General features: G+C 41.0%; 3 protein-coding genes across 6 annotated transcripts; 2 read left to right on the forward strand and 1 right to left on the reverse strand.

Moving 5' to 3' along the window:
• The first annotated feature begins 914 nt into the window (after window positions 1-914).
• ccdc87 (coiled-coil domain containing 87) lies at window positions 915-10,540 on the forward strand. 3 transcript variants are annotated; one of them, XM_027011110.2, is made up of 20 exons: window positions 915-1,132; window positions 1,911-2,135; window positions 3,051-3,199; window positions 3,561-3,811; window positions 4,104-4,305; window positions 4,401-4,494; window positions 4,684-4,754; window positions 4,929-5,086; window positions 5,294-5,414; window positions 5,697-5,906; window positions 6,137-6,253; window positions 6,518-6,642; window positions 7,065-7,194; window positions 7,317-7,420; window positions 8,144-8,259; window positions 8,626-8,660; window positions 9,052-9,225; window positions 9,310-9,424; window positions 9,616-9,758; window positions 9,829-10,540. In XM_027011110.2, exons 2-20 carry the CDS (start codon window positions 1,940-1,942, stop codon window positions 10,096-10,098), a joined length of 2,781 nt encoding a protein of 926 aa, XP_026866911.2. In that variant the 5' UTR covers window positions 915-1,132; window positions 1,911-1,939; the 3' UTR covers window positions 10,099-10,540. The 3 variants fall into 3 exon arrangements, with proteins under 3 accessions (XP_026866911.2, XP_026866912.2, XP_026866910.2); XM_027011111.2 differs by having other exon boundaries at window positions 7,320-7,420; window positions 9,829-10,115; XM_027011109.2 differs by lacking the exon at window positions 915-1,132 and adding an exon at window positions 1,176-1,383 and having other exon boundaries at window positions 9,829-10,115.
• On the forward strand, window positions 10,148-24,412 carry pnpla8 (patatin-like phospholipase domain containing 8). Of its 2 annotated transcripts, none has more exons than XM_035523564.1 (10): window positions 10,148-10,497; window positions 11,872-12,889; window positions 13,787-13,936; window positions 14,082-14,233; window positions 14,360-14,454; window positions 16,239-16,410; window positions 16,592-16,649; window positions 16,734-16,928; window positions 22,451-22,649; window positions 22,860-24,412. In XM_035523564.1, exons 2-10 carry the CDS (start codon window positions 12,062-12,064, stop codon window positions 23,132-23,134), a joined length of 2,124 nt encoding a protein of 707 aa, XP_035379457.1. In that variant the 5' UTR covers window positions 10,148-10,497; window positions 11,872-12,061; the 3' UTR covers window positions 23,135-24,412. The 2 variants fall into 2 exon arrangements, with proteins under 2 accessions (XP_035379457.1, XP_035379458.1); XM_035523565.1 differs by lacking the exon at window positions 10,148-10,497 and adding an exon at window positions 11,181-11,255.
• On the reverse strand, window positions 10,601-11,811 carry akap14 (A-kinase anchoring protein 14). Its single transcript, XM_027011112.2, has one exon. The coding sequence runs from the start codon at window positions 11,559-11,561 to the stop codon at window positions 11,049-11,051; it is 513 nt and encodes a 170-aa protein (XP_026866913.2). The 5' UTR covers window positions 11,562-11,811; the 3' UTR covers window positions 10,601-11,048.
• Window positions 24,413-27,766: the final 3,354 nt, after the last annotated feature.

Raw genomic sequence — 27,766 nt, forward strand, 5'->3', positions numbered from 1 at the left:
ACAATTGATGGTGGCAAATGCAGAGATTCATCATGTGTCCAACATGGTTCTTTTCTTCAGCTGGGATGAAAAGGATGAAATGAAGAATAGAGGTCAGGCTGCAGACCATACAGTGGTTGGGGAGCATTGTTGGGTGTCCCTTGGGTGCGCTACCCTCAGCCACACATCCTGAGATGCCAACCTCCTTTGAACCCACTGATGTGTACCTTTACCCATGTTTACACACTGCAACCCACATGACTCAAACACTAGGCTTTAGGACACACTTGTGTGATTCCTCTGACATGGCCACACTTATTGCTTAAGCTTCCCCACCTTTGCATTATGTCACAGACAGATCCCTAGAGTAGAACTGACTGTGTAACAAACAATGCTCATCCATGCTTTGAAAAAGTAGAGATGTGCAAGTGTTATTGGAAAGTGATGCCCTATAAGAATTAGAGAAGGTGAACTTCCTTATCTATCTTTATTGTACCTTCATGTTCTTTTCTTGAGTTACTGTTTGTTTTTAAGTGAAAGTAGCACTTGCAATAGAGCTGCTAAAGGCCTTGGGGATAGAGAGTTTTAGTTACATTTTGTATGTAGTGCTGCACTTGTCCCAGGTCCCAGGACTGATATTGAAAACAAATGTACTAGAATGTCAATTTATTTAAAACTTTAAAAACGTTCCAAACGTAGTGGAGAAATTTGATATACATTCGTTACAAAGCACTGAGTTCAGATCACAATTGATCACGTAACCAGTGCAGGCTAATTTGTGCAGACCTTACGTGATTTAAACTGCGTTTTCTCTTCTCTTTGTGTCTTGCAGTGAAATCAAAACCACTTTCCCGCACATAATCGGGAACACACTTAAGAAGAGGTCTACGTCACTTTTTGAAGTACCCTCTAGAAGTTTCAACGGATGAGACACGAACGGCACACATCCTTACTGTTGTCTAATTTATTATAATACGCAACACTTGATTGATTTTCCTTCTTAAAGTGAAGGCTATTGAGTTGGTAATATACAGTATGAAGTATGAAGTTGACAGTCAAGGTGTGCCTTTGTTTACTGTAAGTGATTTGAGTCCCTGGCTTGGTTTCTAGGCAACAGGACCTGCACGGACTCCGACAAAGTAATAGTTAGCGGGTAAGTCGATTAAGTTGTGGCCATTGTAAACTAGCTAGCGAAAGACGGCGAAAAATAAATCTAACAACAGTGTTAATAACTTCATAATTTGAGTTTTGTTTGAGTGACAAGCTACATTTCCCAACCAGAACAGTTAATACAGAATTCCCTGTACTGGGTGCTTAGTTACAATGTTACAATTTTAACTGGTAAACTAACCACATACTTAATGGTGATTAGCTATCAACAATATTGACTAGCTCAGTTTGCGGGTAAGTAGATAAACTCTGAATTTTAAGTTTTATAGCGTGCATGGTAAATAATATACTTAAGATTTTATCATTCTTTCGTTGTGTATAAACAGCAAATGGCATGCTCAGTAGGCCTGCGTAGGTAATACGCGTAATATTTCCTTGTATCCTTGCAGAATGATTGTTTATTGCTTTGGCTTTATTGAAGAATGTATTAGTATTAGCTATAGGACATGTCATTTTAACTGTAAAAGGATACAGTGCATGATTGTCAGTAGCCAAAAATGCCATAAAAAAGCACACTGGTAGACAGATTGAATATTGTTGTACTGATGATCCACGTAAGATTTTCAGTCTTCTTGTTGCACAGAATCATTGTCTGAGGGTATATATGAGGGTATATATATATATATATATATATATATATATATATATATATATATATATATATATATATATATATATATATAGTACACGTTATATCCTGAAATGGTCACAGAACTACCACAGTGGACCAACCTTTTGGTCTTTAATTTCTTTTGTTTTAGGTAATGTTCCATAGTGATACCAGGTGAGGATGTCTGTTAAATTGATAAAAAGATGTGACACTGCAAGTGCTGTAAATCAGAGGCTGAAAGCTGAACGTGATGACATGGTGCCATCCATGGCCCAGAAGGTTGCCTACAGCCAAGACACGCAGAAGTGTTTCCAGAACATTCTGGGACCACTATCACTTTTCTCTCATGCAGACAAAGATGATGTGAAGAAAAGAGGTTACATTTTTCTTTTCATATACATTTTACATGATGTTTCTTTTGCACATTTTACACAATTAACATGCTACACTATCCATTACACCAATTCTAAACATACATTTATATATAAAGAACTCTTGGTTGGAGGAAATTAATTCATTTATATGATGAAATCATCCCTATGGGAGATATAATACTAGGTCCAACTAGTTAAAAAAATCAACATGATCTAGATGAGTTTGGGGGCCATTTTAAGAACAGAAGCTTTTTTTCTCCTGACTTCACAGATAGATCAGACATATGCAGTCAAGCCCTTTCTAACTGTTCACTGCTGGACATTGTAGTGAAAGATGCCAGCACTTTAAGTTAAATTATGGTGCTGGGAAACTCTTTCCCTTGGTGCTAGGATGGACTATAACTAAAGGGCACCTGTAACAAATACTAAAAAAAAGAATATACCAGCTCTTCTTATTGGAAAATTTGTCAAAAAAGGTTTTTTCTAGAGCAGTATTACTCAATAGCAGTTAGCTTGTTCACATAAAAATTAAGCATATTATAGCACATAAAACAAGACTGCGAGAAGCACAAACATTCAGCCACTACTTTCATAGCATCACCAAGAACAATGTAATGGTTTTTCATTTGGAAGGTTTATTGTACAGACATTATTTTATTATTGACAAAATAAGAATTGTTAATTTGTACTAGACATTTTATAGCTTTGAATGTTATGTAAAGGAATCCATAACCTATAATACTCTTTTTTCAAATTTATCAAACTGCCTTTGTCTTCTTTCTCACATATTTGTCTAACAAGTATTTAAGATGGACAACAATATGGGTCTTCTACAGGTTTATAATGCATTATAATAGAAAACCTTTACTCCTTTCTACTCCAAATAATTCCATCAAGACATTACTTGTGTCTCTTAGACAGGGCTCAGGAGGCAAGATCTGAGTCATCAGCCTCTGAGAAGATAATGAACGTTCCAGCCACGTTGTCTGAATTGTGCCAGCAGCTGAGAGGCAGGCTCAACCAGCAGTCACCCCCACTCTCCCACACTGAGGACCAGGAAATGCTGGTCAGTCTTTCTCTAGCCTCGCAGAAATCAGGTCTAAGATGGAAAAGAACTGAAACTGGACTTTAAATCAGAAGCCCCAACTAATAATTAATAATTCATGAGGAAATTAATGTGGAAAGGAGGGGAAAATAGGAGGCACTCAAAATAACTACCTCATGCATTTGTATACCGGTAAAAGCATTCTACCAGGAATACTTGGAAGAGTGTTAATTACATTATGATTACTAGAGATTTGGAATAATATTCAATGTGGAGACCATTATTGTTGGAATGCAAGTGTGCATCTGTATAAATCTGTATAGGTCTATGATTTCTTTTTTAAAAAGTCTGTAAATTCCCTGCTGGCTTTGTGGTTCCGAAGGTGTCACTCATCACGTCCAAGCTGGGACTGATCTGGCGGGACCTCTGCGGGATGCTCGGCGACCCCATGCTGACCTCGGACGAAAACAGGTGGCTACGGGGCAGGACCTTTGGTGAGGTGCTGCACATCTGCGAGCGGCTCTACCTGCACTACCTCCACCTGCTGGATGCCCTGGAGCGGCGCAGCGTCTTTAGCCCATGGGCCAACCGCAACCGCCTGGCTGCCCGCATGGCCTTAGACCTCAGCAGCCTGTAAGAGTGTCTAAAGCGGCTTCTGTCCTCTCATTCCACCCCTGAGCCAATTCTGTCATTTGCCGTACTCACTTTTTAAAGTTTTTTTTGGTAACAAATCCTCTAGGTGAGTCTAACAATAAGCATCCATGTACTTGTATTTTCGTTTAAGCACAGCAATCCATATGCAACTACATGAGGTTAGTGAATGTTTAACTAGGCTCCTGGCTATGTAGTAGATGTTATCCAGTGGCTTGGCTTGTGTCACCCCCCCACCCCTGTTACTGTTATTTCACAGTATATCTGTTTACAGTCTGAACGTTCACTCCATACGACGTCGCATCGCTATGGGTATCAAGGCAACACAGGACACGGGGTACCAACAGGTGGTGGAAATGATGCATGCTGATGCCTGTCCTCGTGAACTGGACCTCAGGTTACACGTAAAGCCCGGCTGTAAGAAATGTGCAGCAAGCAGGCAGCAGCAGACAACAGTGGAGAAAGAGCTTATAGAGGTTGTTAGGTGTTTGTTTGTGGGTGTGGGCATGTATGCATAAGAGAGACAAAAAGATCAATGGAGCATTTGAGGGTTTTTTTTATCTCCCTTCAGATCCAAGAAAAAATAGGAGAGTTGGATCTGGAATGTGTGTATAAACTCATACCCTGTCACCTGGAGCTGATAACCAGCAAAATGGAGACACTCTGTACGTTGCCCGTGGGCACAAACACACACACACAAAAGCTCTGTACACATGGGCACACACATACACACACACCCGAGCACTCATTGACCTTTCTACTGTCCATCACTGTCTCTCTCTCTCTCTTTATGTTCCCTGTCACCCTCACATACAGGCAGATGTTGTTAGTTACTGTGTATGATGTGTGTTTAGGTGCCACTCCCTGTTCAACATCTAAAGCAGAGGAAGAGGAAGATCAGTTGAAGACCACCACCCGGCTGAAGGTAATCCACTTTTATGGACTTAAACCTCTTGACCTCCTTATGCATGATACTAAATGTGTAAAAAAGACAAGAGCGATTGTCAAAGATTAATCCATTGAAGAGCTGGAGGTGTTATTGTTATCTAGTTTTGAAAGTTAACAGTAAAGTTTTATATTTTTCTGATGGCTTTCTCAGGGATGTAATTCCATGCCAGAGCTGCAGAGGGAGACACTGCTGGAGGAGCTGGAGATGGCAGCACTGCCTGCACGATCTCAGTCCTCTTTAGGGCTTCTGTCTATAAGCCCGGGTTCTGGCCTGGAGGAGCACATCACCCCTGCTGAGGATCTTAGGAGGTCCACTACACACTCACTGACAGTCACAGATACACCACCTAAGTTCTACTCTAGCATGTGAATTTGGAACAGATTTTTGCCAGTTAGAGGCGAATGAACACATTATTGTCAGTGGTTACATTATATCTGTCTGAAGCTCAGTTACAGAGAATAGCTGCTGTGGTACTCCACATCTTAAATGAGTGTTGAATCAGTGTTTGTATGTAGACTGTTACAGGACGCAAATCCTGTGGAAAAGTTTGACTCTGAGACAGATATCCCACCTCTCATCCGAGCTTTGAGCACCAGTGGCTCCAGCAAACTCAAACAACTGACCCACGTTCTGTGGGTAAACACAGACCCATCCACTCTCCACCCACATACACACACACATACATCCATATGGAGCACACAAGTATGAAGCACACATGCCACATATGCACCCTGGCCATAAGAGTTAACAGGCAGGATAAGTCTGAAAGGCAGGATAGAATATCTGACACAGAAATAATGAGTGCTCTGTGAGACAGTGCCGTGTATAATTGACAGTCAGGCAGATGGTGTTGTAGATGTTTCAATGCTTTTAGGGCATGTTTCTCTCATGCCTCTCTCCGTGTCCATGTTGGGACAGAGGCTGGAGGACGAAGAGGGCCGGCGAAGAGAGACGGAAGGTCAGGGCGAGGCAGAGAGGCCACAGCCACCCCAGGCGGAGGTGGTAAGCGTGAGCATGCCCACCCAGGGTGTGGTGTGGGCGGCGGCTTCCCGCGTCTCTGACAGAGTGTGCCTCGATACAATCAGCATCAGCATGTGCCCCCCTGTCTACAATGACCTCACTGGAGAGGTGCCGCAACTCCCCCGATATATCACACATACACTCAAACACACACACACACATGCTTGGGTATTACAGGAGCTATTTTTTAAATTGTGATTTCAAGATAACTGTGACATAAGGTATGTTTAATAATTCTTCATCATTTATCTACATTCCATTTAAATGCCTGTTTGAAGTGCTTTAATATGTTTAAATAGCATCTTAGTGATAACGGTGTTACTAAATATTTGTTCCAGATTGAAGCTTTGTCAGTTAAATGGTTGGATCGCAACCTGTTTGACAGGGATGAAATTAAAGATGTCTACGAAGAGTTATCTCAAAGTCTTCCGATTCAGTATTTAAACTTTGATGAGGTCGGTACCTTGCATGCCTTCCTGGCTCTGGGTCATACTTTTGTTTCAATTGTGTTCCTTATCATATGTGTTCATATCATACATTTTAAGTGGTACAAAACTTATAAAAGTGTGCATGAATGTTGTGTTTAAGTAATTAGGCTCTTTTTTGTATTACTGATTTTCTTAATATTTAATACAGATTCTGCTAAAACTCAAGCTTTTAAATGCAAAAAAAACATGTTTACCATAGTAAAATGATGATCATTTTGTTTTAATTGTGAGGACCCTATGATAGAGACTTGTCTGAACATTGGCATACCTGTACTTGACTTGAAAAGGAAGAATCACGAAAAGAAACTGATGAACTCTTCGCTACACATGCCAAATCCTTATGGCATATCTCACAGGTTACTCTCTCTTTCCATCTCCTTCTCACTGTTTCTCTTTCTCTCTTCATGAGCATTTTCACTAAAAGCAACAAAAAACAGCTATCATTTCCCATCTGTAGTCAGTAGGACATTACAGTATCAAGCAGCACGGGCAACATTTTTGAGAGCTCTGGGATCATGTATACAAAGTCGCAATAAAGTATAAGTTATAAGTGCAAGGTCGCAAAAGGTTTTGTGACATACATGTATAGTGTATCCAAACAACTAATTGTCAGCTGTGCAAAGTATGCTAGTGGCTGAATTGATGAAAATGCACCTCTCTGACTTTTCTCTTCTCAGTCTGCTCCATTACTCAGCTTTTTTTGTTTTTGTTTTTGTTTTGTTTTTGTCATGGTTTACTTCAGTCACTCTTCTCTTACTCCATGGTTTACTGAAAGCAGGAAGCGCACGGACATGATGGCAGATCATAAGAGGCCAACAGATGTGACGTCTCGTGCATATGCGGCATGGCACCGATGGTGGAAGTCTAATTTGACACCAAATGATTACCTTAATTACCTTTCTGACCAGGTGAATCTCTATTTGTATGTGATCATGTCCGTGTGTCTCTGAGGGTTTGTGTGTGAAATTATCGATGTGATTACTGGTATGAGAGATTACACTGTCCAACTCTTTCTTTCTGTTCAACGAAGCAGTCAGATTACCTGTCCGTGGTGTTTCACCTGTACGACAGTGATGACAGCGATGAGGAGGATGAGTGCGAGAAGCTCCTGCAGCTTCAGAGAGAGAGGAAAAGGTAATTCTTTCAAAAGATGAAGGAAATCATTGCTGCTTGCTTTCTTTTCAGTGCTGATATTCTCTTGGTCAAAGAAAAGGCTTATAAAGGGATAATAACAACAACCACCAGGTGGTGTGATGAATGAGGCACAACACACACTACCTGAAGGAGGCAAAACAAGAACACGTAACAGAAAAACATAAGCAACAGGCTGTGTGCAATGCCACCGACATACGATGTAGGCTAGTGGTGGGGTGCACCGTCACACTCTGAGTGTACATTAAAGCACATAGCTTCATGGTCATTAGTATGTTCATCTTTCTTAGTATGAAGAGCAATTTGATGTCAAATATAAATACTGAAAATCCTTTAATCCTCCAATCTCTGAGGAAAGCCTGAAAGCTGTTTTTCCAAAAGGCGTTTATAGTCAAAGCTACTGCAGAAAGTGTTTTTGATATAGTTTGATATTTTTTTAGTTAGCCACTGATATTTACTTATGATATCTCTCACCTATCTATGAAGATTCAAACGTAGATCTGATAAAACCTCTTGACAATGGTAGTGCTTTTCCTAATGTCCATATACCTCCATCCTAACATCTATCATCCTTTAACAGTACCTGTGATTATGTAATCTATAATCGCCCTTTACCTGCCACAGGTTATGAAACCCGGTCTTTAAAGGGGCTTTTACTGCATAAACCTGTTCATGTTCGTTTACATGGCTGTTCTCTCATCCCAGGAGGCAACTAGCAAAGACCGACGCCCTGAGGAGGCACAAGCAGGCCTACACACCCGGCCTCTGGAACGTCAACTCCGTGCTGCTGGGAGGTCTGGGAAAAGAGCCAGCATTGGATGGCAAGTTGCTCCCCCCCATTGCAACACCTCCCTTGAAAAGCTGTTTTAGTTAGTGTCACTGATTTTGATGCCATTTCATACTGGAAGTACTGGGGCAGCTGGCTCACTGATGGCGAGAATGTTGGCTAGTTTGGGTCTGAGGTGGAGCCGTCATTTGAGGGTTGATGACATCAGTGCCCCTCATTTCCACTTGGCACACTGTGTGTAGCCTTGAGCATTCAAACCCATATTGTTGTTGGGGAAGGGGTATTTTGTTACTTCTGACAGCTTTAAATAATAATAATAATAATAATAATAATACTTGTTATTTACTCTGTGTAAAGGTGAAAGGGCATTGCCATAAAGGCAAAATTTCATGTGTTTCAGAGGTGGAAGGAGCAGATGAGGAAATCCAGCATGTGGTGAGATTGTGTTGTTTTTTTTTTCTTTGGAGTGGAGATATTAAAGTTTTCTAGCATGTATTCATAATCTTTTATATTTCATAGCAATTTCAGATTATATCTAGTTTGCAGATATTTGACAGGGTCACAAACATAGATAAAGCTTAAGTTATTTGATGAAGCATTTTAGCATGAAGCATTTTTAAATGGCTATCCCCTTCTGCAAAACCTTAGATAATGAACAGGGCACCTGTGGAAACCTGTCCCTCACTGTCTAACAGTTGGATTTAAATCTCATAGATGTGCAAAATTTGTAGTAAATAACATGCACAGTAATCCCAGTGGAGTGTCTGAATGAATCTGTATACATAATGGTCACTGTTTACTTGTGTGTGTCTGGGGGGGGCTGCAGGTAAGGGGTGGGCAGGGGGCAGTGGACAACCACACCCACACCATGCCTGAGGGGGACGAGCAGGTGCAGGCCAGGCTGGAGAGAATCTGGACTACGCTGCACCTGTCTGAGACACAGAGGCTGGACATGGCCATCAAGTACAGCTCCGCCACACACCGTGACAGGCTGGAGGAGGTGGAGCACGACAGCCCACTTGTACCATCTATTGCTTCATCACCAATGTCTGTACACACAGTGCAAAATCCTATGTGTCCTCAGGCTATAGTGGCATGGGAGAAGGCAACTAATCTGATCCAGCAGAGGGAGAAAGTGCTGTTGCAGCTGGAGCAGTTTGAGAAAGTGGCATCTGATCCCAACAGGTTCTTCCAGCGAGGTGTCTATTTCATGGCTTCAGCTTGTAATCAGGAAACAAATAAACCACCAAAGCTTATGAACTGTTGAAGCCTTTATTTATTGCAGCATGACACGCCAAAGGAATGGCTGAATTGGGCTGCTTTTTTGTGTGTTACCTTCTTCCTGTATCTTGCTTAGAGGTACACATAAGCCCTGTCCCTCCCTGTCAAGGTTACAATGGTACCTCTGCTGCCAGGATGGAGGAGGCAAGCAGCAGAGAGAAACTTCAGTCTCAGATAGCAGCTCTGGACAAGTTGTTGTCCCAGATCATCCATCACATAGCTGTCACCTTCAAGGACACTGTCACCTATAAGGTGTGTACACATTTGGCGGGTTGGGTTAGGGATTTCCAACATTGCATTAACTGGCCTGGCACTGTTGCAGGGACGGCCATATGGAGAGAAGATGCGCTGGGACTGTGTGGAGATGCTCTACTGGCTACAGCAGGAGAGACGGGCTCAGGCTCTGGAGAAGCTGGTGGAGGGGAGGGGGATACTGCCAGCTAGGCTGCCCCCTATTAACTCCAGCCATATACTCTATCCCCACCTCCACCCTACCCCAGAGGAACACTTCCCACTAGCCATTGAGGAGAATATCCAGTGCAAGGAACTCCTGTGTTTTCCATGTACAAATATTGAAGCTAATGCTAAATAAAAAAAGTAGGTTTTGATTACCCTCTGCATTACATTTTATCATATGGAAACTGAACATCTAAAATGATTTTTAATGTTTATTTCTCAATTCATTTTGGGTTTTTTGAGAGTACAACAGAATTTGTATAAGTCAGGAAACTTCAAAATTATGCAAAACTGTGGTTATTGCATAGTCCTATAGGTGGCAGTAAGCGTGTTGTCCCTTTATAGAAGAGCACATTTAATTCAAGAGAAGGAGGAAAATAACCTGCCCCTTTGATACCTAAGACGTAGACGTTTTACTAAAGGTAGCGTAGCTAGCTCTTTTTATGCTTTTGTAAAGAACAGACTTGCTCTGATTCATTTCACTCAGCTCACACTTTCTTAACAAAATGATAGCAAGTTGTATGGGATGAAAGGGGTATGTTATGCTGTTTTTATGTGTCTGATTAAACGGTTCATAATATGAAGTGCAAGTTGTCATCCATTCATAGCTAGATAGTTAGCTAGCTAGCTAGCTCGCAGTTGATTAACTACCGTAGCATTAACTAACTAGGTTAATGGTATCTGGCCGATACAACAAACCCATATTAGCACAACAGCTAGCTAGAGTAAGGTAAACTGTGGAATAAGTTATTCCCTGGTAATAAAATTAACCCAATGTCGTTGCGGTATCTTAGCACAGTTGTCTAGCTAGCTCGTTGCTTTTGCAACTTTTGTAGGCAGTACCCGAAAACCAAGCTAGTTAGCTAGCTAGCTATCTCTAGCTGGCTGAGTAGCTATCTAGCTACATGTCAAACGTCCTATTTTCACTTTAGCAGGGGATTTTAATGTAGTTAACGCTTCTTTGTTGGCTGTGAGTTGTGAGTGGTTTGTCAGTTATTTGTTCTCAAGAAATAGCATACTACTTTTTAAAGGAATACTTAGTTTTTACTTAAAAGAACCCCGTTTACACGTTTAACCATTAGTCATTTAGAAAGTGATAGAATCTTGAAGTAAAGCTTTGCTCGCAATCACATCTTTGAGCCACTTTTCACGGAATCTCGTTTTTCCTGGGATATGTATTGTTCGGTTTGATTCAACTTGATAGTGGACTTCCACAGGCAGCGTTTGAAGTTTCATCTTGGAGATCCTGATGACAAAGTAGACAGACGCTGTGTTTTTAGGGATTGGGTGACGGTAGGTAGGAATACTCCACAGGGCCTTGTAATGATATTGTTTCTGGAACTCAAGCTCGGTTTCCTGGATAAACCTGATGCTAAACAGCCAGCTTGGGTGCATCTCCCACGTACCCATGTACTCCTTGATTTGTTCTTTCCCCAGCTCGACCGTAAAGTCTTTACAAGAGACCCAGTCAATATTCCAGTCAGACTGTTTACTCTCTGACTTAGATAAGGTCAGCATGCTGTGTGTGCCATCCAAAACAGTATTCACAAATTCTGATGACCTCAGGTCCAGTTGTTCGTCAGCCGGTGTGGTCTCCATTATGGTTACGATGGATGTATTCTTAGGTTAAAAAAAGTCCTCCTTTATAAAACGATCGAAGTTTGACGTTTATTTAGCTGGGTTAATGTTGTTGCGGGTTTCCATGGCGACCAATACTCTGGAAGCTGTTTCCGGGTATTCGGTCTTCGTAATGGCTAATTCAGAAATACCTTAGAATGTCACAATTTTCAGATTGTTTAGCGCATATTTTCCGTCAAATCGAATGGACTTTGCCCTAAACATGCAAGATATCATGCTCCAGAGCCTGCATTTCTTCTTTTGCTGCTAACTAAAGGTTTAATCTTTTCAGGTGGCTGTAAGGATGAGTAATCTTACTGCATACAAAGACAGACTTGTTCAGCAGATGGCAGCAAGCCAAAGTTAAGCACTACATGGATGAAAGCTTTACTCAGGTGTGGGAATTGGAAGGCTATGTACTGAGGATCTAAAAGCCCCACTCTAATAAATAATACCAGAGATCGCTTGAGTGGCCTCACCGCATGTCGCGTATCAAGAACACATTAGACTCTGTCTCCAAAGCCATTAGTGGGACAGTGAACACGGAGGTCTTCTCCAAGATAACACGCCTCCGACCCAGTGCTACCTCCATGGGCCAAAAAATACAGGTGAAAATGGAGAGCCCTGAGCCTGAATCTGCTGTGGTTGTGACTGTGTCAGCACCTGTGCATCTAAAACCCAAAGAGGAAGTGAAGGGCAAAGGCATTAGCAGAGATGCCCTCAAACTGCCAGTTAGCCCAGCCATGCCCCCAGGAGCTGTGTCCACAACGGTATCCAAACAGACCCTGCAGCGTTTCCAGCCAACAGCTTTCACCGTGGACATGGATGAGACCTACAACCACTTGGCTGAGCATGTGAACACATACTTTGGGAGCAGTAGCCAAGAGGAAAACAGGCCTCAAGGAAGGGGCGGAGACACCATTGCGCTGCCAAGTGCCACTCTCTACATTGGGACAAAGCAGTGTGTCCCTGTGCCACAGCCTGTGGCTCAGAAAGTTGACCCAGACCCACCCACCCCGCCTGCCCTTGACCAGACTGGTGTGGGCTCAAGTCATCCAACCACAGAGTGCACTGTGCCTGCTATCCCCAGCCCACAGAAAAAAGGCATCAGCAATTACTTGTCTTACAAGAGGCCCAAAATGCAGGCTTTTATGGGAAACTACATTGCCCCTCTGATTCCCAAGTTCAGGGCCGATTCTGCAAATAAGGACAAGGCACATGAAGTGGGCAAGGCTCAGAACACAGAGCAGGTGGAAACCAAGGCGCAGGGGAAGGAAAAGGTCCAAAGTGTGCTCTCCCAGAAGGAAAAGGTAACACAGACCACAGTAGAAAAAAGCATGCCAAAGACATTATAGCAAGCTTGTTGATCTCAGGCTTTATTAACAGTTGTAAAATAGGACTTACATACGACACCCTACTGGATCATGCACTATAAAACCTGGTTATATTTTTATAAATTCACTCAATACACACCTACCTGGCTGCTAGGTGTACTTATAATACACTATATAATACACTGATTTCCAGTTAAGCCTAATCACAATTCTCAATACACTAGGAATAAGCAGCAGCAATAAACTCTTAAATGCAACATCAATAGGCATAGAAACTTTGTATATGCTGACCAGAAGGTAACTAGGTTGGCTAAGCTGGGTTAGCTGAGTGTCACAAGAAACTACTTCCCAAAATAAACATGTTTTTGGCTTTGGCTATTAAAACATAGCAGTGATGTCTGGGAGTGGATGTGGATATAGTAACCATTGTCGCAGTGGATTGAATCACTCCAAGCCATGTATTATACAATGTAGCTTTACTTCAGGTGGTACTTTTCCACTGCGGTCCAGAGTTAAAGTCATTAAAGTCATTTATAGCAGTATTTCTCATGGCCGTGTTCAGGTCATGGTACATATTGTTTGCTCTAACCCAGCTGCCCTTATGCCTGAAGGAAGTATTCAGTATTCGTAATGGCTTAGTTTAGGCATGCTGGAAGCTTAGAAAAAAATTATGACCTGGGTTGAGAAACAGGCCCAACAAAATGCTGGTAGGTGTCCATTACTTGCTTGTCTTCTGATGTCATTGTGCTTCGCTGGGTATTATATCTCTTATGAAATTCCCAGGTTGGATGTGGATGTGAACCCTTAGAACTGTCAGATGCAAGCAAGTAGTGTCCTCTTGTCTGATTGAATTGTTCTGTGATTGGCATGTAGATCAAAGCACGTGTGAGTGTGGATAACAAGACTAGAGCACTGGCACAGGGTATAAGGAAAGTCATCAATATGAAGATCACAATCAGCAGGGTGGAAGAGCTGAGCTACCACCTGCTGGAATTCCCTGAGACTAGAGGGGTTGCTGTCACAGTAAGTCTGTGTTCCTGTAAATGTATGACTGTGTGTGTATATCTCATTGGTTTCTTATGAGTTTAAGTTATCATTATTATCTGTCTGTCTGTTTCTCTTTCTCTTCTCTCTACCCCCCCCACCCCCCCACCCCCCCACCCCCCAGGAGAAAGTAATCCCATATTTGCTGCGCTTGCGTCAGTCACAGGACCCTAATCTACAGGCTGCAGTGAGGCTGGCTCTTGCACTAGTGGGCTACACTGACCCCGTCAAGGGCAGAGGCATTCGAGTCCTCTCCATAGATGGTGGAGGGACAAGGTAGTTCCATTAGATGGAGACACAAGCATTTTCAGGGCTGAGATTTTCTTTGGATTTGGGTTAAAGGGTAGTGGAGGAGTACTTCTAATGGGAGTGAGTGATGTGTCCCTGCTGTTCTTCTCTTAGGGGACTGGTTGCACTGCAGACTTTGCACAGGCTGGAGAGTCTCACCGGGAAGCCAGTCTACCAGTTGTTTGATTATATCTGTGGAGTCAGCACAGGTACAGAGCTGTAGATGTCTTACTGAGACCCTTGCTCTCTTACTGGTTTTTGACCATAACTTGACATAAACCGTACAAACAGTCTTTCAGTGGTGGAGGTAGTGCATAACATGGAGGTTGTGCAGGATAAATCAATGTAAGCATCAAGTTGTGTGTGAGAGTAAAAATGTGCCCTTTACCAAAGAAAACCCCATACAGTTAAAACATCAAGCATTTTCTTTGTTAGGTTTAAAACCCTGATGCTGCCTACATAGCCAAAAACAGACCTACCTGTATTTGGAGCCCTTCATCCCTCAAGTACAGCACATCTTGAACTATCGCTCCTTATGACACAGGGACGACATGCCTCAAGTCTCTTTTCTGTACTAGCACTCAGATGAAGAATAAACTGGCCCCTAGACAGACCCGAAAAAACTGCCAATTTGAAATAACATATAAAAGTAAAATATTGTAGCAGTAGTAAAAAGTAGTTTAAGTGTCTAAATGTGACATTTACATGTACACAACAGCCTTTCTGAGATCTTAGTCCAAGACGCTGGACCTATCCATCACATTTGCATAGCTGAATAAAATGTGTTTAGTCTTATTTACATACACAGCAGCATATTCCAACTTTAAAACAGTAAATACTCCTTTCATGAAGCAAAAAAAGTTGACCCCCTAAGCATCATATTTTTAAAAAATAAAACAGGCTTTCTGATGCTGACATGACACCATTCCTTTAAAAATCTATCTGCAGTTATAATGCAATTATTCAGAAATACATTTCATGTAAAAGTCCACATTGCTTTTCTTCCCAACATCAAAAAATTGCATTGTTTTGAATTTTAATCTTAAATGGCATCTCCTTATCCTCCCAGAAATCTTTAGTTACTCATGTTTGTATTGTCATCATAAAGTTGTCACCGCATTTGTGTTATTGCAAGAAATTACAGCAATGTGTCACAAGAACTTTGTATGAGACACAGAGCCTCGACCTCAGCGTTTGCATGTCTGAATCTACCTTTAATAGTCAATTTCACAGTTAAATTTGGCCTGGACCACATGCTTTAGGGACAGTCCGACCTCGCTGTTTACGTGATTACAGCTTAGTTTGACTAGGAGTCTTAGATTGACTGTTGGTGTGCACGTAAATGTAGTTACCATTGTACTGCTGTAACATGGCATCAGTGAGAACTGAAGTGATTATCAGTGTGAGCAAAAAAAAAGGCAAATCAATTAGTTGTTCAGTGCAATGATGAGACCTTTTACTAGTTGGCTGTGCTGCCTGTATTTTGTTGAACAAAGTGCTTTGAGCTGTGGTATTTTCTTAGCAGAGGAAGCATGTGCCAATGACCAGACTTTTTTGCACATTAGGTTTACCTGTTGGCTGTCAACTTTAGCTGCTGCTAATAGCAGTGCAGGGGTGTGTGTGACCCTGACCGTGTTAAGCGAATATAAGATGAGCCTCAAGAATGAATATGAAAACAATACACGTCTGTATTCTAGTTTGTTGTACCATAAATTGTGTTCTGATACATTTTTGGCACCACTGTGGCACTGTTATGGTACACGGAATGTAGGAATATACCATGTCTATGCTCACTGACTGTGTTTCCGTTTCGTATAGTCTAAGCCAAATGTAAAGAAAATCCGATAACATTATTTTTGTACTGTAATATTAATAAAAATACATCAGCATCATCTTAGCTTCAGCAATTAGCAGTAGTTAACAGGGCTTGGGTGCCAGTTTGTGAAAGGCCCACGTTTGTAGCTGATGGTGAACTAACGTGGCTGCCGGGCAGGTGCCATCTTGGCCTTCATGCTGGGTGTGTTCCGCATCCCTCTGCCTGAGTGTGAGGAGCTCTATAGGAAGCTGGGCTCCGACGTCTTCAAGCAGAACCTGATCGTCGGCACAGTGAAGATGGGCTGGAGCCACGCCTTCTACGACAGCCAGATCTGGGAGGACATCCTCAAGTGAGACAATGAATCAGTGCTCTTTTCCCACAATTTATAATAGTACAAAGGCTGTGTACACCATCATGTGAAAGACAGTGGTACACTGCCTGTGTTACTGAAATGGGGTATGCTGTAGTGTCTGTTAAACATATTTTGAGTTCCTAAATTGTACTTTTAAATTGCAATTTAAATCTGACAGAGAGAGAATGGGGGATAGTATTATGATTGAAACCACCAAAGACCCAGATTGCCCAAAGGTGAGTTTCATTTAGACCCTTAGGTGACCATTCTTGTCTTGTTGAACCAACACTCTGTTTATTAGTGCTGCCTTCATCTTCCAGGTCGCAGCAGTGAGCACCATAGTAAACAGAGGGCTGCCGCTGAAGGCTTACATCTTCAGAAACTACAATTTCCTTCCAGGGGTGCGTTTCCACTACCTAGGTGGCTGCCAGCATATGATGTGGCAGGCGATCCGAGCATCATCTGCAGCCCCAGGCTATTTCCAGGAGTATGTTCTTGGGAACGACTTGCACCAGGTAAACTTGCCATTGCTGCTAGTGACTGTTGATTTGATTTGAAAATTCAGCCTTGTACTCTTAAGTGGGCCTTGATTATATTGCCAATAATTAAGTCATTTAAGGGGCAATGCTGAGATCAACAGTGTTTTAGTAGCTGTTATGGGCCATTAAAGTTTTAAAGTAGAAATAAAATGGAAAACTGTTGAATAAAGAGAGGTTGTCACATGGAACTGACATATTGTGAACTTCAAACACTGTTGTTACCTCTTTAAATGTAAGTCCTGCATAAGCGAAACAAGGTCTTAAATCAGACAAGTTCCAAAAATCCTAGACTGTCATGTAACAGTCTTGACTGATTCAAATTTATGCTCCTAAAATTTGCATACAAAAGCCCACATTCTACCCCAGGCCCAGACGAAACTTGAACAGTTCTGCAGGTATTGTGAAGAACAAACACATTGACAATGGAGAAACAGGATCCTGGATAAGTTGGTAGTTTGCTCTGCACATTTCACTCTGGACAATTTTTCAAACCATATATCAATAATATCAAGAAGGCTTTTCTCAGCTTTTGACATTGAAAAAGGGGAAATTATAACTTTATTCGAATATGACCGCAACCTCTAAGTAGATAGCTTTCTGTGCTATGTGGTTTTATCTGCTTTTTGTTGGTTGAAGACAGATCATCTTACATTGAAAGTTTCATAGTAAGCTAACAAGTTTAATTTACTTTGTGTCAATATTGAAACCAAGTGGTATAACTATCAAAAAAGTATGATAATCTTTTTTACACAGAGGTTACTTTTATTTTCCTGCATGTCATACTCAAAAAATATAAGATAATATAAAATGTATCTTTGTCAACTTTTGGTCAATTTGTTATTCAGTTTTATTTGAGAACTGAAATATCCTCAATTTCAGGCTCAAACATACAGTTGGATGCCAAAAGGCTGCATGGTTCACCTCTCTCAGCTAGCTAGTGAGCAATTGAGTTTGACCTGTTAATTCTGTGTGAGCCATCATAGTGCCTTGCCTGTAACAGAGCTAGTCACAGCAATTATTCATCAATTATTTGTGAACCCATCAAAAAAATAAAACAGCTAGTTTCATTCTAGGGCAAAATGATATGGATGTAAATAGGTCTATAAAACCTTGTCTGGTCATTTTTCGCCTTGAGCAAAGTCACATACCAACAAAGTCACATCAGAGAACAATTTTAAATAAGTGTATTTTAGGGAATCTTTAATGTTATAAATACAGATAGATCAAAATTGATTTAAATGTCTGATTTTAATGGATCTAAGGAGCTCAGTCAATCAGAGTGCTGTCATGTTATTCACTTGAGGCCTTGACAGTGACACTCAAAGCTTTTTTTAAAAAAAAAGGTCATTGAAGTTGACTGATATCCCCTGCACTGAGATCAGCATGTAGTGGTTTGAACACTTCAATAAATTGACAATTAAATTATGCTAATATTATTTTAAGATTCCTGGGAAAAATGTAATTAATGATTAACTATCTTTTAAACGAACTATTTATCAAATACTTATTTGTCTGCGGGTAATGAACAGGGTAACTAACAAATTAAATAATAAATAAATAATAATAAATTATAAAATAATAATTTTTCAAATTATGCAAGTTCCCAAAATGAAAGAAACATACAAACACAGTCTGAGGCTACACTGTTGACCAGACAGTACTTGCTTGTTATAATTTTGAGCCACTCTGAACAAGACTTAACCTTATACATAGCGGCCTATAACCACCGCCACTGCGCTCACTGAGCCTTTCAGACCACATGCTTATTTTGTCTATGGTCCGTCTGCCTTCCCATCGTCATTCCTTTAGAAGACTAATTTCCCTTCGTGGGATTCACTCTGTCTACCCAATTACCTTTCTATTACCGTTCCTGTCTATCTCCTCTGCTCACCTTTAGACTGTTCCTTCTTCTGAAGCATATGTTTTAATGTTTAATAGTGCTCTTGCTGACCTGATAGTCACTTGTGCCCCTACAAAAACTAAAACATTTTGAATAGTATTGAACTGTTCTCATTAAAAATCATAAATGACCTCCTCTTATCTTACTGTGCCCTCTCCATTGTTATCCTACTCAATTTAACTGCTGCTTTTGAAATGGCTTCTCATTCTATTCTACTTTCTAGGCTCCATGAGATGGGTATTAATGTTTCTGTTCTTAATTGGCTTACCTCCTACATCTCAGATAGAAAACAGTTCATTACTCTCTCAGGTCATACTTATTCTACTTCTGCCCTTTCTCAGGGGGTCCCTCAAGGTTTAGTTCTTCGACCTCTGCTATTTATTATCTACATCCTTCCATTTGATCATATGTGTCAAACTGGATTTTCATTGATATGAAAATGACACCCAGATATACTTAAGGATGAAACCAATTATTATCCCAACTCTCAGGTATTTGGAAACCTGGCTATGAAGCATAATTTTCTACATCAAAATTTTGCAGTGTCTCACAGTCTACTGCTGAATCTCTTATTCATGCCTTCATTTCCTTCATTTATCTATTTTCATAACTCTCTTCTCCCAGTATTGGGTTCTCAGACATGCTTTACAAACATCAGATGTTTCATAAGTCAGCCACATGTGTTGTGGCTCATACCTCCTCATCTCATCATACCCATTTTACATGTCCTTTGGTTTCTGCTTAAATTTCACATTTCAAAATTCTCCTCCTTACATTAAAAGCTCTTAAAATCTTGTTCCTGTCACAGTGCACCAGGCACCCAGCCCAAGGGACATGGCCACTGCCACACACATAAACACCACAACTTCCTTGTTCCCAATCCCATGATTTATTATTACCTGTACTGGTCCCTCATTTGCCTTTTGTTTCATCCTCTATTTAAGCTCACAGGAATGCTCTTCCAGTGCTGTGCATTGTTTCCTCAGTGCTGTACTAGACACTTTGAGTGTTACCTTTGCTCTACTGCATCCCAGCTCCTTGAGTTGTTCTGCAAGCGCCAGATTGCTACTATGCTTTATTTTTGCTTTTTTCCATGGAGAATAAACTCCAAATGTGCCCATGCATATCACTCCCTCCCTGCACCCATCACAGTTCGCTCTCATCTCTGCTCTCCTTCACCCCTATACTCCACCTGTACTCTCAGGTCGATCTGTTAGCTACCTCTCTGTTCTTGTCCTGTACATGTACTGTATTGTATTCTCTGTTATGTTTTTGCTGGCTCCGTATTTATGGTGTGATTTCTCTCTTATACTTTGTAAGCGTCTTTGGATTATTGAAAAGCGATGTATAAATTGAATGCATTATTTATTATTATTATTATTATTATTATTATTTACTCATGACTGGAAGCCACAGTCATGAGAGTGAGAGCAAAGTCCTTGGGCGGCATGTAGCAGCACGAAGGGCAACTCTATGCCATCCTGCTGTGCTGTCGCCCACTGAGCTCCGACCCAGCAGGGCCCTCAATGTGCCCGTTGTCTGGAAAGGGCTAGGAAACGGGCAGCCATGACACCAAATGAATGCGGCAATTCAGAAGCGCCCTCTGCCTGAAGAGACGTGAACCCCTCGAAGAGGCCGGCCCCATTGATCCAGGAAAGTGGCAGGCACGTAACTGATGGTGCTACCACAGTAAGATGAGAGGGAATTGTCTGTGCTGGAGAGCCTGCTTGGCCTATGGCGCAAGTGGAAATATTTGCCTGGTTGCCAAGGCTTTGGGAATTCATGGTAAATGACAGAAACAGCCAATTTTCTGTGGATCGAATTAAACCTTTTTGAGCGAGATAAGCCTTGCATATCAGACAAGTGGACCAGATACTTTTTTTTCAAGAATTCCTAATGTTAGAGGTGTGATCTGATTTTGTTTAGATTAATCTTTCAGTGTGTGTCAAACAGCACTTATTTTAACAAGACTAACAAATGCGAGAACTTTGTAGTTTTGCCTCATTTAAAGCCTGCTTGGATAAGTGGACCAGGTATGTTGTCTGTGTGGTCCTTACAGCCTGTAGTGTAAGATGGCAGATACCAGAAATGTTCATCTTATTTTGATTATATTAGAGAGTGAGATGATATCATGTGGTCTGTGGTGAATTGAAAACCTGAAAAACCCAGTGTACTATATAGAAAAGTATAGGTGTCAGTCTTTTTTTCCAACTTCCTCTTCTGATAAGCTTTTGTTTGTGAGATTTGTGACTTCTCACCAGGTATTAGAACATCAACACTGTGCATAATTCAGTTTGCTTTGGATAAACAGCTGAACTAATTGCATGTTTCTATATGTACCAGTGGAATAAAAATAATATAATGGGATTACTCACTCTGCAAAGACAGACATAAAGCTGTAAAATATGTCCTCCCATATGTCATTAAGAGTTTGTGTGCCAGAGCTGGTTATATGCACATAGGCCTGTGTGGTAGACTCACTGTTTGTCATCAGAGGGTTTTTTTTTTAATCTATTTATTTATTTATTTATTTTATATCCAGTGCAGAAATAGACCAGCTGGTGACTTGAATGAGATGATGGATTGATTCCAAGTGACCTTGAAAAGACAAAGTGCGCAACCCCACACCCTACCCTATGTGGAATAGATACTGGTGCTTATGCTTCTACCAAGGCTTTTACTGTAGGGGTGTGGGGCTGTGTGGGTGGGTGGGGGTGTGTGTATGTGTGTGTGTGTGTGTGTGTGTGTGTGTGTGTGTGTGAATAGACCTGTGTTATTGTGTTATTTATGAGGCCTGCATTTTAATGTTTTGTCTGCCTACTAACAGCATTGTTTCTTGAGTTAAACAAAATGGTTTCTAATGCATTTGGAGATAAATAACAGTGACCATGTTGAACAATCAGAGGATAGGAGGAGGGGATGAAATCTAGAACTTTTCCTTTGCTCTTTAACATACACTTATAAATACCCATAATTAATGCAACCCACCCCACCCCATGGCCCCTTTTGGGCATCTGCTGAGTCTGCATTGCCTGTGTAATGACTGCTTCTGCAGAGGTGTACTGAGCTGTACTGAGTACACTCAAGCCCCTCCCTCGTAGGCTGCGCCCAGGAGCCCCGCCCCCTCTCCTCACTTGTACCCATCCCCCACCTTGTTGAATCATAACTGGCAGACTTTGAAGGACAAGAGCTACCTGCCAGTCAGTCTAAATGCATGTCTCTTATGGAGAAGTGCAGCATTATAATACAGCACATATCACGTGACCTGCTCTACTTCAGGCTCATGTCCAGGAACAGTGTAATAGAGTTTTTAGAATTAATTTACTAACGCTACATCTTGTGACTCAGAACATATAGCTACATTCTTGCGTTTGAGTATGGCTGACTTCAGAAACTTTCTAAAATGCCATTTTAAATTTATGTCGCTTAAGATCCTTGCCAGGGCTTATGTTTAACCTGCTGGTTCTCCTGCTGTTATACAAGTATCACACACCATCTTTTTTGTGTATTTTGAGAGATGGTAGCATCATAGTTATGACCTCTCTCTCTGTCTGTCTGTCTGTCTGTCTGTCTGTCTTTGTTTCTTTTGTGTGTGCAGGACGGTGGCTTATTAATCAACAACCCAACGGCGCTGGCTATCCACGAGTGCAAGTGTCTGTGGCCCAACACGCCACTGCAGTGTGTGGTGTCCTTGGGCACAGGACGCTACGAGGCCACCAGCAAGAGTGCCTCTGGTACCTCCACCAGTCTGAAGACCAAGCTCACCCATGTAATCAGCAGCGCCACCGACACCGAAGGTGAGCAACTTGGCTCTCCTCAACTCGTGTCTGTTCCTGTACTGGCCAACAGTCATGGGGTCTCCAGTTAAGTGATTTAGCAAGGCTGTTCATGCAATTATAACTTTTCTTAATAGGTAAGGTGTGGGTAGATAGAGATATCGTTAGCTTGTCTTTTATGTATATATAAGTATACATACAAGCTGACATTTCTTCCCCATCCTCTTGCAGAGGTCCACACGATGCTAGACGCCCTCCTTCCCCCAGACACCTACTTCCGTTTCAACCCTTACATGAGCGAGGACATCCCACTGGACGAGAACCGGCGCGAGAAGCTCAATTTCCTGCAGGCTGAGGGCCAGCGCTACCTGGAGCGCAATGAAGCCAAGATGAAGAAGGCTGCCAGTGTGCTGTCTCAGAATAAGAGCGCCATCCAGAGGCTGGCCGAGTGGTTGCAGCTTAAGGCGGACATGTACGACGGCCTCCCCTTCCACTCCAAACTGTGACCATTGTCGAACCGTGGTGGCAGCATGGAGTGTTCGTAAAAGCACCGTCTAAACTGACATTGCACAAGCAGATGACCCCAAGACCATGAATAGGTCATTGGATTATCTCTGTGCAGCTCGCACTGTGCAGTCACTTTAGCAGCAGGCCAGTCTGAGCCACAGTTCTGTTGTTAAAATGACGATTCAGTAGCAAAGCTTATGAGCAAATTTGCATGATTTTGACAGGAACTGCAAGGTAATGAAAGGCTCATCGTGGGTACATCCTAATGTTTGCTGTGTTGATCATTCTCTCACCTGTCTCTGGTATGTCCTAGCCAGGGCCAATGAAGGCACTTTTTGGGAAGTTGAAGGTTTATTTAAATCATTAAAGAGCTTGACTTGAACATTTGGGTCAATGAAAGGTTTTGTGTTGTCTGCCTAAAAAGGCACTTTTAACTGATAGCATATTTTATCTTCATTGTTTTCTGTTTGTTTGTGTTCGGGTTCATTCAGAAATTGTTTTTAGTGTATAATTGTAGAAATTAGTTGTTGTCTCATTTGTGTCTCACCAAAGCCCTCTGTTGGTCAGTACTGTTTTAAAAGCAAACCATAGTTACCTTCAGTTTATTAACGTGCACTGTAATTTTAAAAGCACTTGGATATTGTTTATAATTTAAGTGATTGTGGGCTAAAAGATTTCTTTACAGCTCTAACCTGGATTTTTTTCTACTCTCAGTGGGATGATTGAGTATAGGTCATGTTCAACTTTGTTATATTTAATATTGTTAAATGCCATCACACAAAGCACTGTTGGGAGCAGCTTTTAATAGAGTTGAATTATCATCAAGTTACACAACACTAAACCAACTTCCTTAAATGGGCCATTGTGTTAACAGTTATTGTATAGTGTGTACTGTTGCAGCAAGATTCCATTTTAAATCCTAGTACCTCAGTGTTTCAGATGATGAGTTAAAATAATGGTGATTTTTGTTTTTCATTTTACTGGTTAGGTTTCAATAGGGAAAACAAAATAATTTTGCTGATTGTAGTAGGTATATATATATCCTCTACATGATGAGGACTTAAATCCTCCAATAATAATGTTATTTAAAATTATTTGAAATGAACATGTTAAACATTCATCATTGTCATATTCAAGAGTGAGTTTTCAGTACACAGTGGAACATTAAATCATTGTATGTAATGATGTTATGCAATTTACAAAAGTTCACAGAGTGCTTTAATAAGAGCAACTCTTTAGATTCTATAGAGAAACAAATGGCTCACTTCAGACTACAAGTTTGTGTCTTATCTGTGTATGTACTTAGTGTCAAAAGGTATTTCTGCATAATATTTGTTTGTATGTTTGTTTTTTAACTATATCTTGTAAATTGAAGGGGCCAAAACTTGTAGCAAAAATGCAGAAAACCATTTAGAAAGCCAAAAAAATCCACTTTTCCATTTTGGTGGAAAAACAAAATTGTCTCAAAGAAATCTAAAGAAGCAATTATTCTTCCTGAAGGCTCTGCAATTAACCACCAGTAGTTGGTGCTAAGAATTTAGTTTTAGACTTTTTTTGTTTTAGAGTTTGCGCTGCTTCTATAGCATCAGAATTGTTTAAGGGTGTGTTATGACCCCATCTAGGCTGTGAGGCTGTAACAAGGAAAAAAGTACAAATGACTAATGTAATGGAAGTTGTGAAAACATGAGCAGCAACAAAACAAACAGAAGCACAATTGGAAGGTGTTTTTCAGTGTATTTTACAGAGGTTATGATTCATAAACAAAAACAAAAACAAACTCGTGTAAATGTTTCCAGGAGTGACCCAAGCCAAAATAACAAACAAAACCCACACTAATTAAATAAAACTACACACTAACTAATACTAAGAAAACAAGAAACCTACAACAAACTTTTCTAACTCCCTAACACAAAAACAGAGACACAACCCACAACCAACAAAAATGGCAGTCACTCCCTACCACCAGTGTCCAACACCAAAATACCAAACAAACAATATTTACACAATCTATATGTATGTATATATACACAGCTACTGAAGCAAGAGGGGCGAAGCCAAAAACAAAGTCCAAAAATGGGGAAAAACAAGGTCATACACAAAACTTCATACAAATTTTAAATCACAGCAAAACAACTCCAAACTAACACAGTCTCCTTTCTCTCTCTTCTCCTTCTCTGTTCTGGGAGGGGCTTTTAAATAGCCAACACAGTTGGCTGGGAAACCCGGCAAGGAAGGGGCAATGTCTCAATCAGGGTGGAAATCCTGGCAATGGTCTGGAACACATATACACACAGGCATCCATCTTTCCGTAACAGGTGCTATAAGTGCTATAAGTTACTACATTGCATTACAGTGGAGAGTGAATCATCACAGGTACAAACCCTGTATATGTATCATACCTGTAGGCAATGCCATAACATTGAGTCATTTAATTTTTATTGGTCATGTCTAAGACCATAGGCCATGTTTTTGTAATATTGGCCCACATTAATACCAGAACCTCAAAACAGCCCTTTCCTGTTGTGTCTAGCCAATTTTAATGCATGGTATAGACATAGCTTATTAAAAATGCAAGCAGATTTGTTGTGATGGAGAGCATAACTTCTACTGGAACCACTAATCAGGAAGGAGCAGATTATATTTTGTCATACCAGATTTCACATCATCATCAAGATGAAATATATTCTGCTGTATTCTCTGACTTTCCTGCCACGTCCAGCTCCAGCCTTTCAGTAAGGGGCAAGAATTACTGGTATTGAGAACAGAATCCTAAAGCTGAAACATTAAGGTAACTGCACAGTTTAGTTCAGGCAATAAAGAGACCTGTCAAAAGCAGAGCAATGAGATTAGCCATACACAGTCTCTGCTGGCTCATGTGCTATACCATGCTACACACTTATACTTGCATGTTCTTGCAGATTCTTGTTGTGCTCATTCTCCAGTGAAGTAGCCTGTGAAATGTATCATTTTAAGTTAGCCCGTGAAGCATTTTCCCTATACTAAGCATCTTTGAAGTAGCTCCCAGCATAACCTTAGTTACTGGAGCTTTACCCACTATGAGGAATGTCTTCTCCATGGCTGGAAAAATAAAAGGATATGACAAATCCCACAGGTGTGTGTGAGAGGTGGCTGGGCATGTACACAGGGCTGTAGTTTCAGCTCCAACAAACATGCACTCAGGTTGAACTGGTGCCTCAGGACACTGCCAGAGCCTAGAGACAACCATTTGTGTGCTTTATGCTTTTGGCACATTCACCAAACACCAAACGTCCGTCGAAATTGATCATGTTTGGTCCGGTTTTCGAAATGCTCTTTCAAAAATGAAAATAAAAGCACACACTTTGTATTGTGTGATGAGTGATCCAGACCTTCTCTCTTCTCCTGCCACAGTACCAAGAGTTGGGAGCAGCAGGACTCTTAGGAACCAGATCAGCCTATTTATGTGTTCCCTAACAACCATCCCCTCACACATTCTTATATTTCCCGCCAAAACTGATAACATAACATTGTTATTAAATTGTTGTTTGTATTGGTACAGTGAAACATATGGTTACTGCTTGTAGCAATAATTATAACAAATAATAACAAGTCAATATTGCTTTGTCAGAAAATACACTGATCTATGCATACTTAATTTAAAAGAAAGCAAAACTGAACAGGAATGAATCGCAGCACTTCAAGCCAACTAAGTAATCCAAATCAGTTTACTGTATACACTGTGGGCACAATGATTAGGCAAGAGAGTATTTTGACCATATCCTCATTTTTATGCACATTTTCCAACTCCAAGCTGTATAAACTTGACTGCTTATTTGACTTAAGCATATGAGGTGATGTGTATTTGTATAATGAGTGAGGGTGTGACCTAAGGAGATCAACACCCTATGTCAAGGTGTGCATATTTATTAAGCAGTCTCTTTTCCTCAGGCAAAATGGGCTGAAAAAGAGATCTAATGAATTGTAAAAGTCTTTCAGAGGGATGCAGCACTCTTAAAATTGCTAAGATATTGGGGAGTGATCACATAACCATCAAGCGTTTTGTTGCAAATAGTCAACAGGGTCACAAGAACCATGTTGAGAAAAAAAGATGCAAATTAACTGCCAAAGATTTCAGAAGAATCAAACATGAAGCGACAAGGAACCCATTATCCTCCAGTGCTGTCATATTCCAGAACTGCAGCCTGCAGCCTATCTGGAGTGCCCAGAAATACAAGGTGTTCAGTATTCAGTGACATGTCCAAGGTAAGGGAGGCTCAAACCCAACCACAACTGAACAAGACACATAAGGTGAAATGTCAAGACTGTACCAAGAAAAATCTGAAGATAGAGCTTTCAAAGGTTTTATGGACTGATGAGATGAGAGGACCAGTTGGATGGGCCCATGGCTGGATCAGTAATGGGCAAAAAGATCCACTTTGACTCTGGAGGTGGAGTACTGTTATGGGCTAGTATTAGTTCAAAGTTCAAGTTCAAAGAGGTTTTATTGTCATTTCAGCTATATACAAGTACATAACAAAAATGAGACAATGTTCCTCCAGGACCATGGTGCAACACAAAACAACAGTGCAACAGACAACATGCTACACAAGTGCAAACAGTCCAATATAGTGCAAAAATGTCATTAAATAAAC

The sequence above is a fragment of the Electrophorus electricus genome, chromosome 2 (assembly GCF_013358815.1).
Source record: "Electrophorus electricus isolate fEleEle1 chromosome 2, fEleEle1.pri, whole genome shotgun sequence".
Taxonomy (NCBI): domain Eukaryota; kingdom Metazoa; phylum Chordata; class Actinopteri; order Gymnotiformes; family Gymnotidae; genus Electrophorus; species Electrophorus electricus.

Bases quoted from the DNA above. Each gene is read 5' to 3' on its own strand.
- ccdc87 (XM_027011110.2), top strand. From the start codon at position 1,940: ATGTCTGTTAAATTGATAAAAAGATGTGACACTGCAAGTGCTGTAAAT. The intron at 2,136-3,050 runs GTTACATTTTTC...TGTGTCTCTTAG, and splicing joins AGATGATGTGAAGAAAAGAG to ACAGGGCTCAGGAGGCAAGA. The intron at 6,254-6,517 runs GTCGGTACCTTG...TTTAATTGTGAG, and splicing joins AGTATTTAAACTTTGATGAG to GACCCTATGATAGAGACTTG.
- akap14 (XM_027011112.2), bottom strand. From the start codon at position 11,561: ATGGAGACCACACCGGCTGACGAACAACTGGACCTGAGGTCATCAGAA.
- pnpla8 (XM_035523564.1), top strand. From the start codon at position 12,062: ATGTCGCGTATCAAGAACACATTAGACTCTGTCTCCAAAGCCATTAGT. The intron at 13,937-14,081 runs GTAAGTCTGTGT...CCCACCCCCCAG, and splicing joins CTAGAGGGGTTGCTGTCACA to GAGAAAGTAATCCCATATTT. The intron at 16,929-22,450 runs GTAAACTTGCCA...TTGTGTGTGCAG, and splicing joins TTGGGAACGACTTGCACCAG to GACGGTGGCTTATTAATCAA.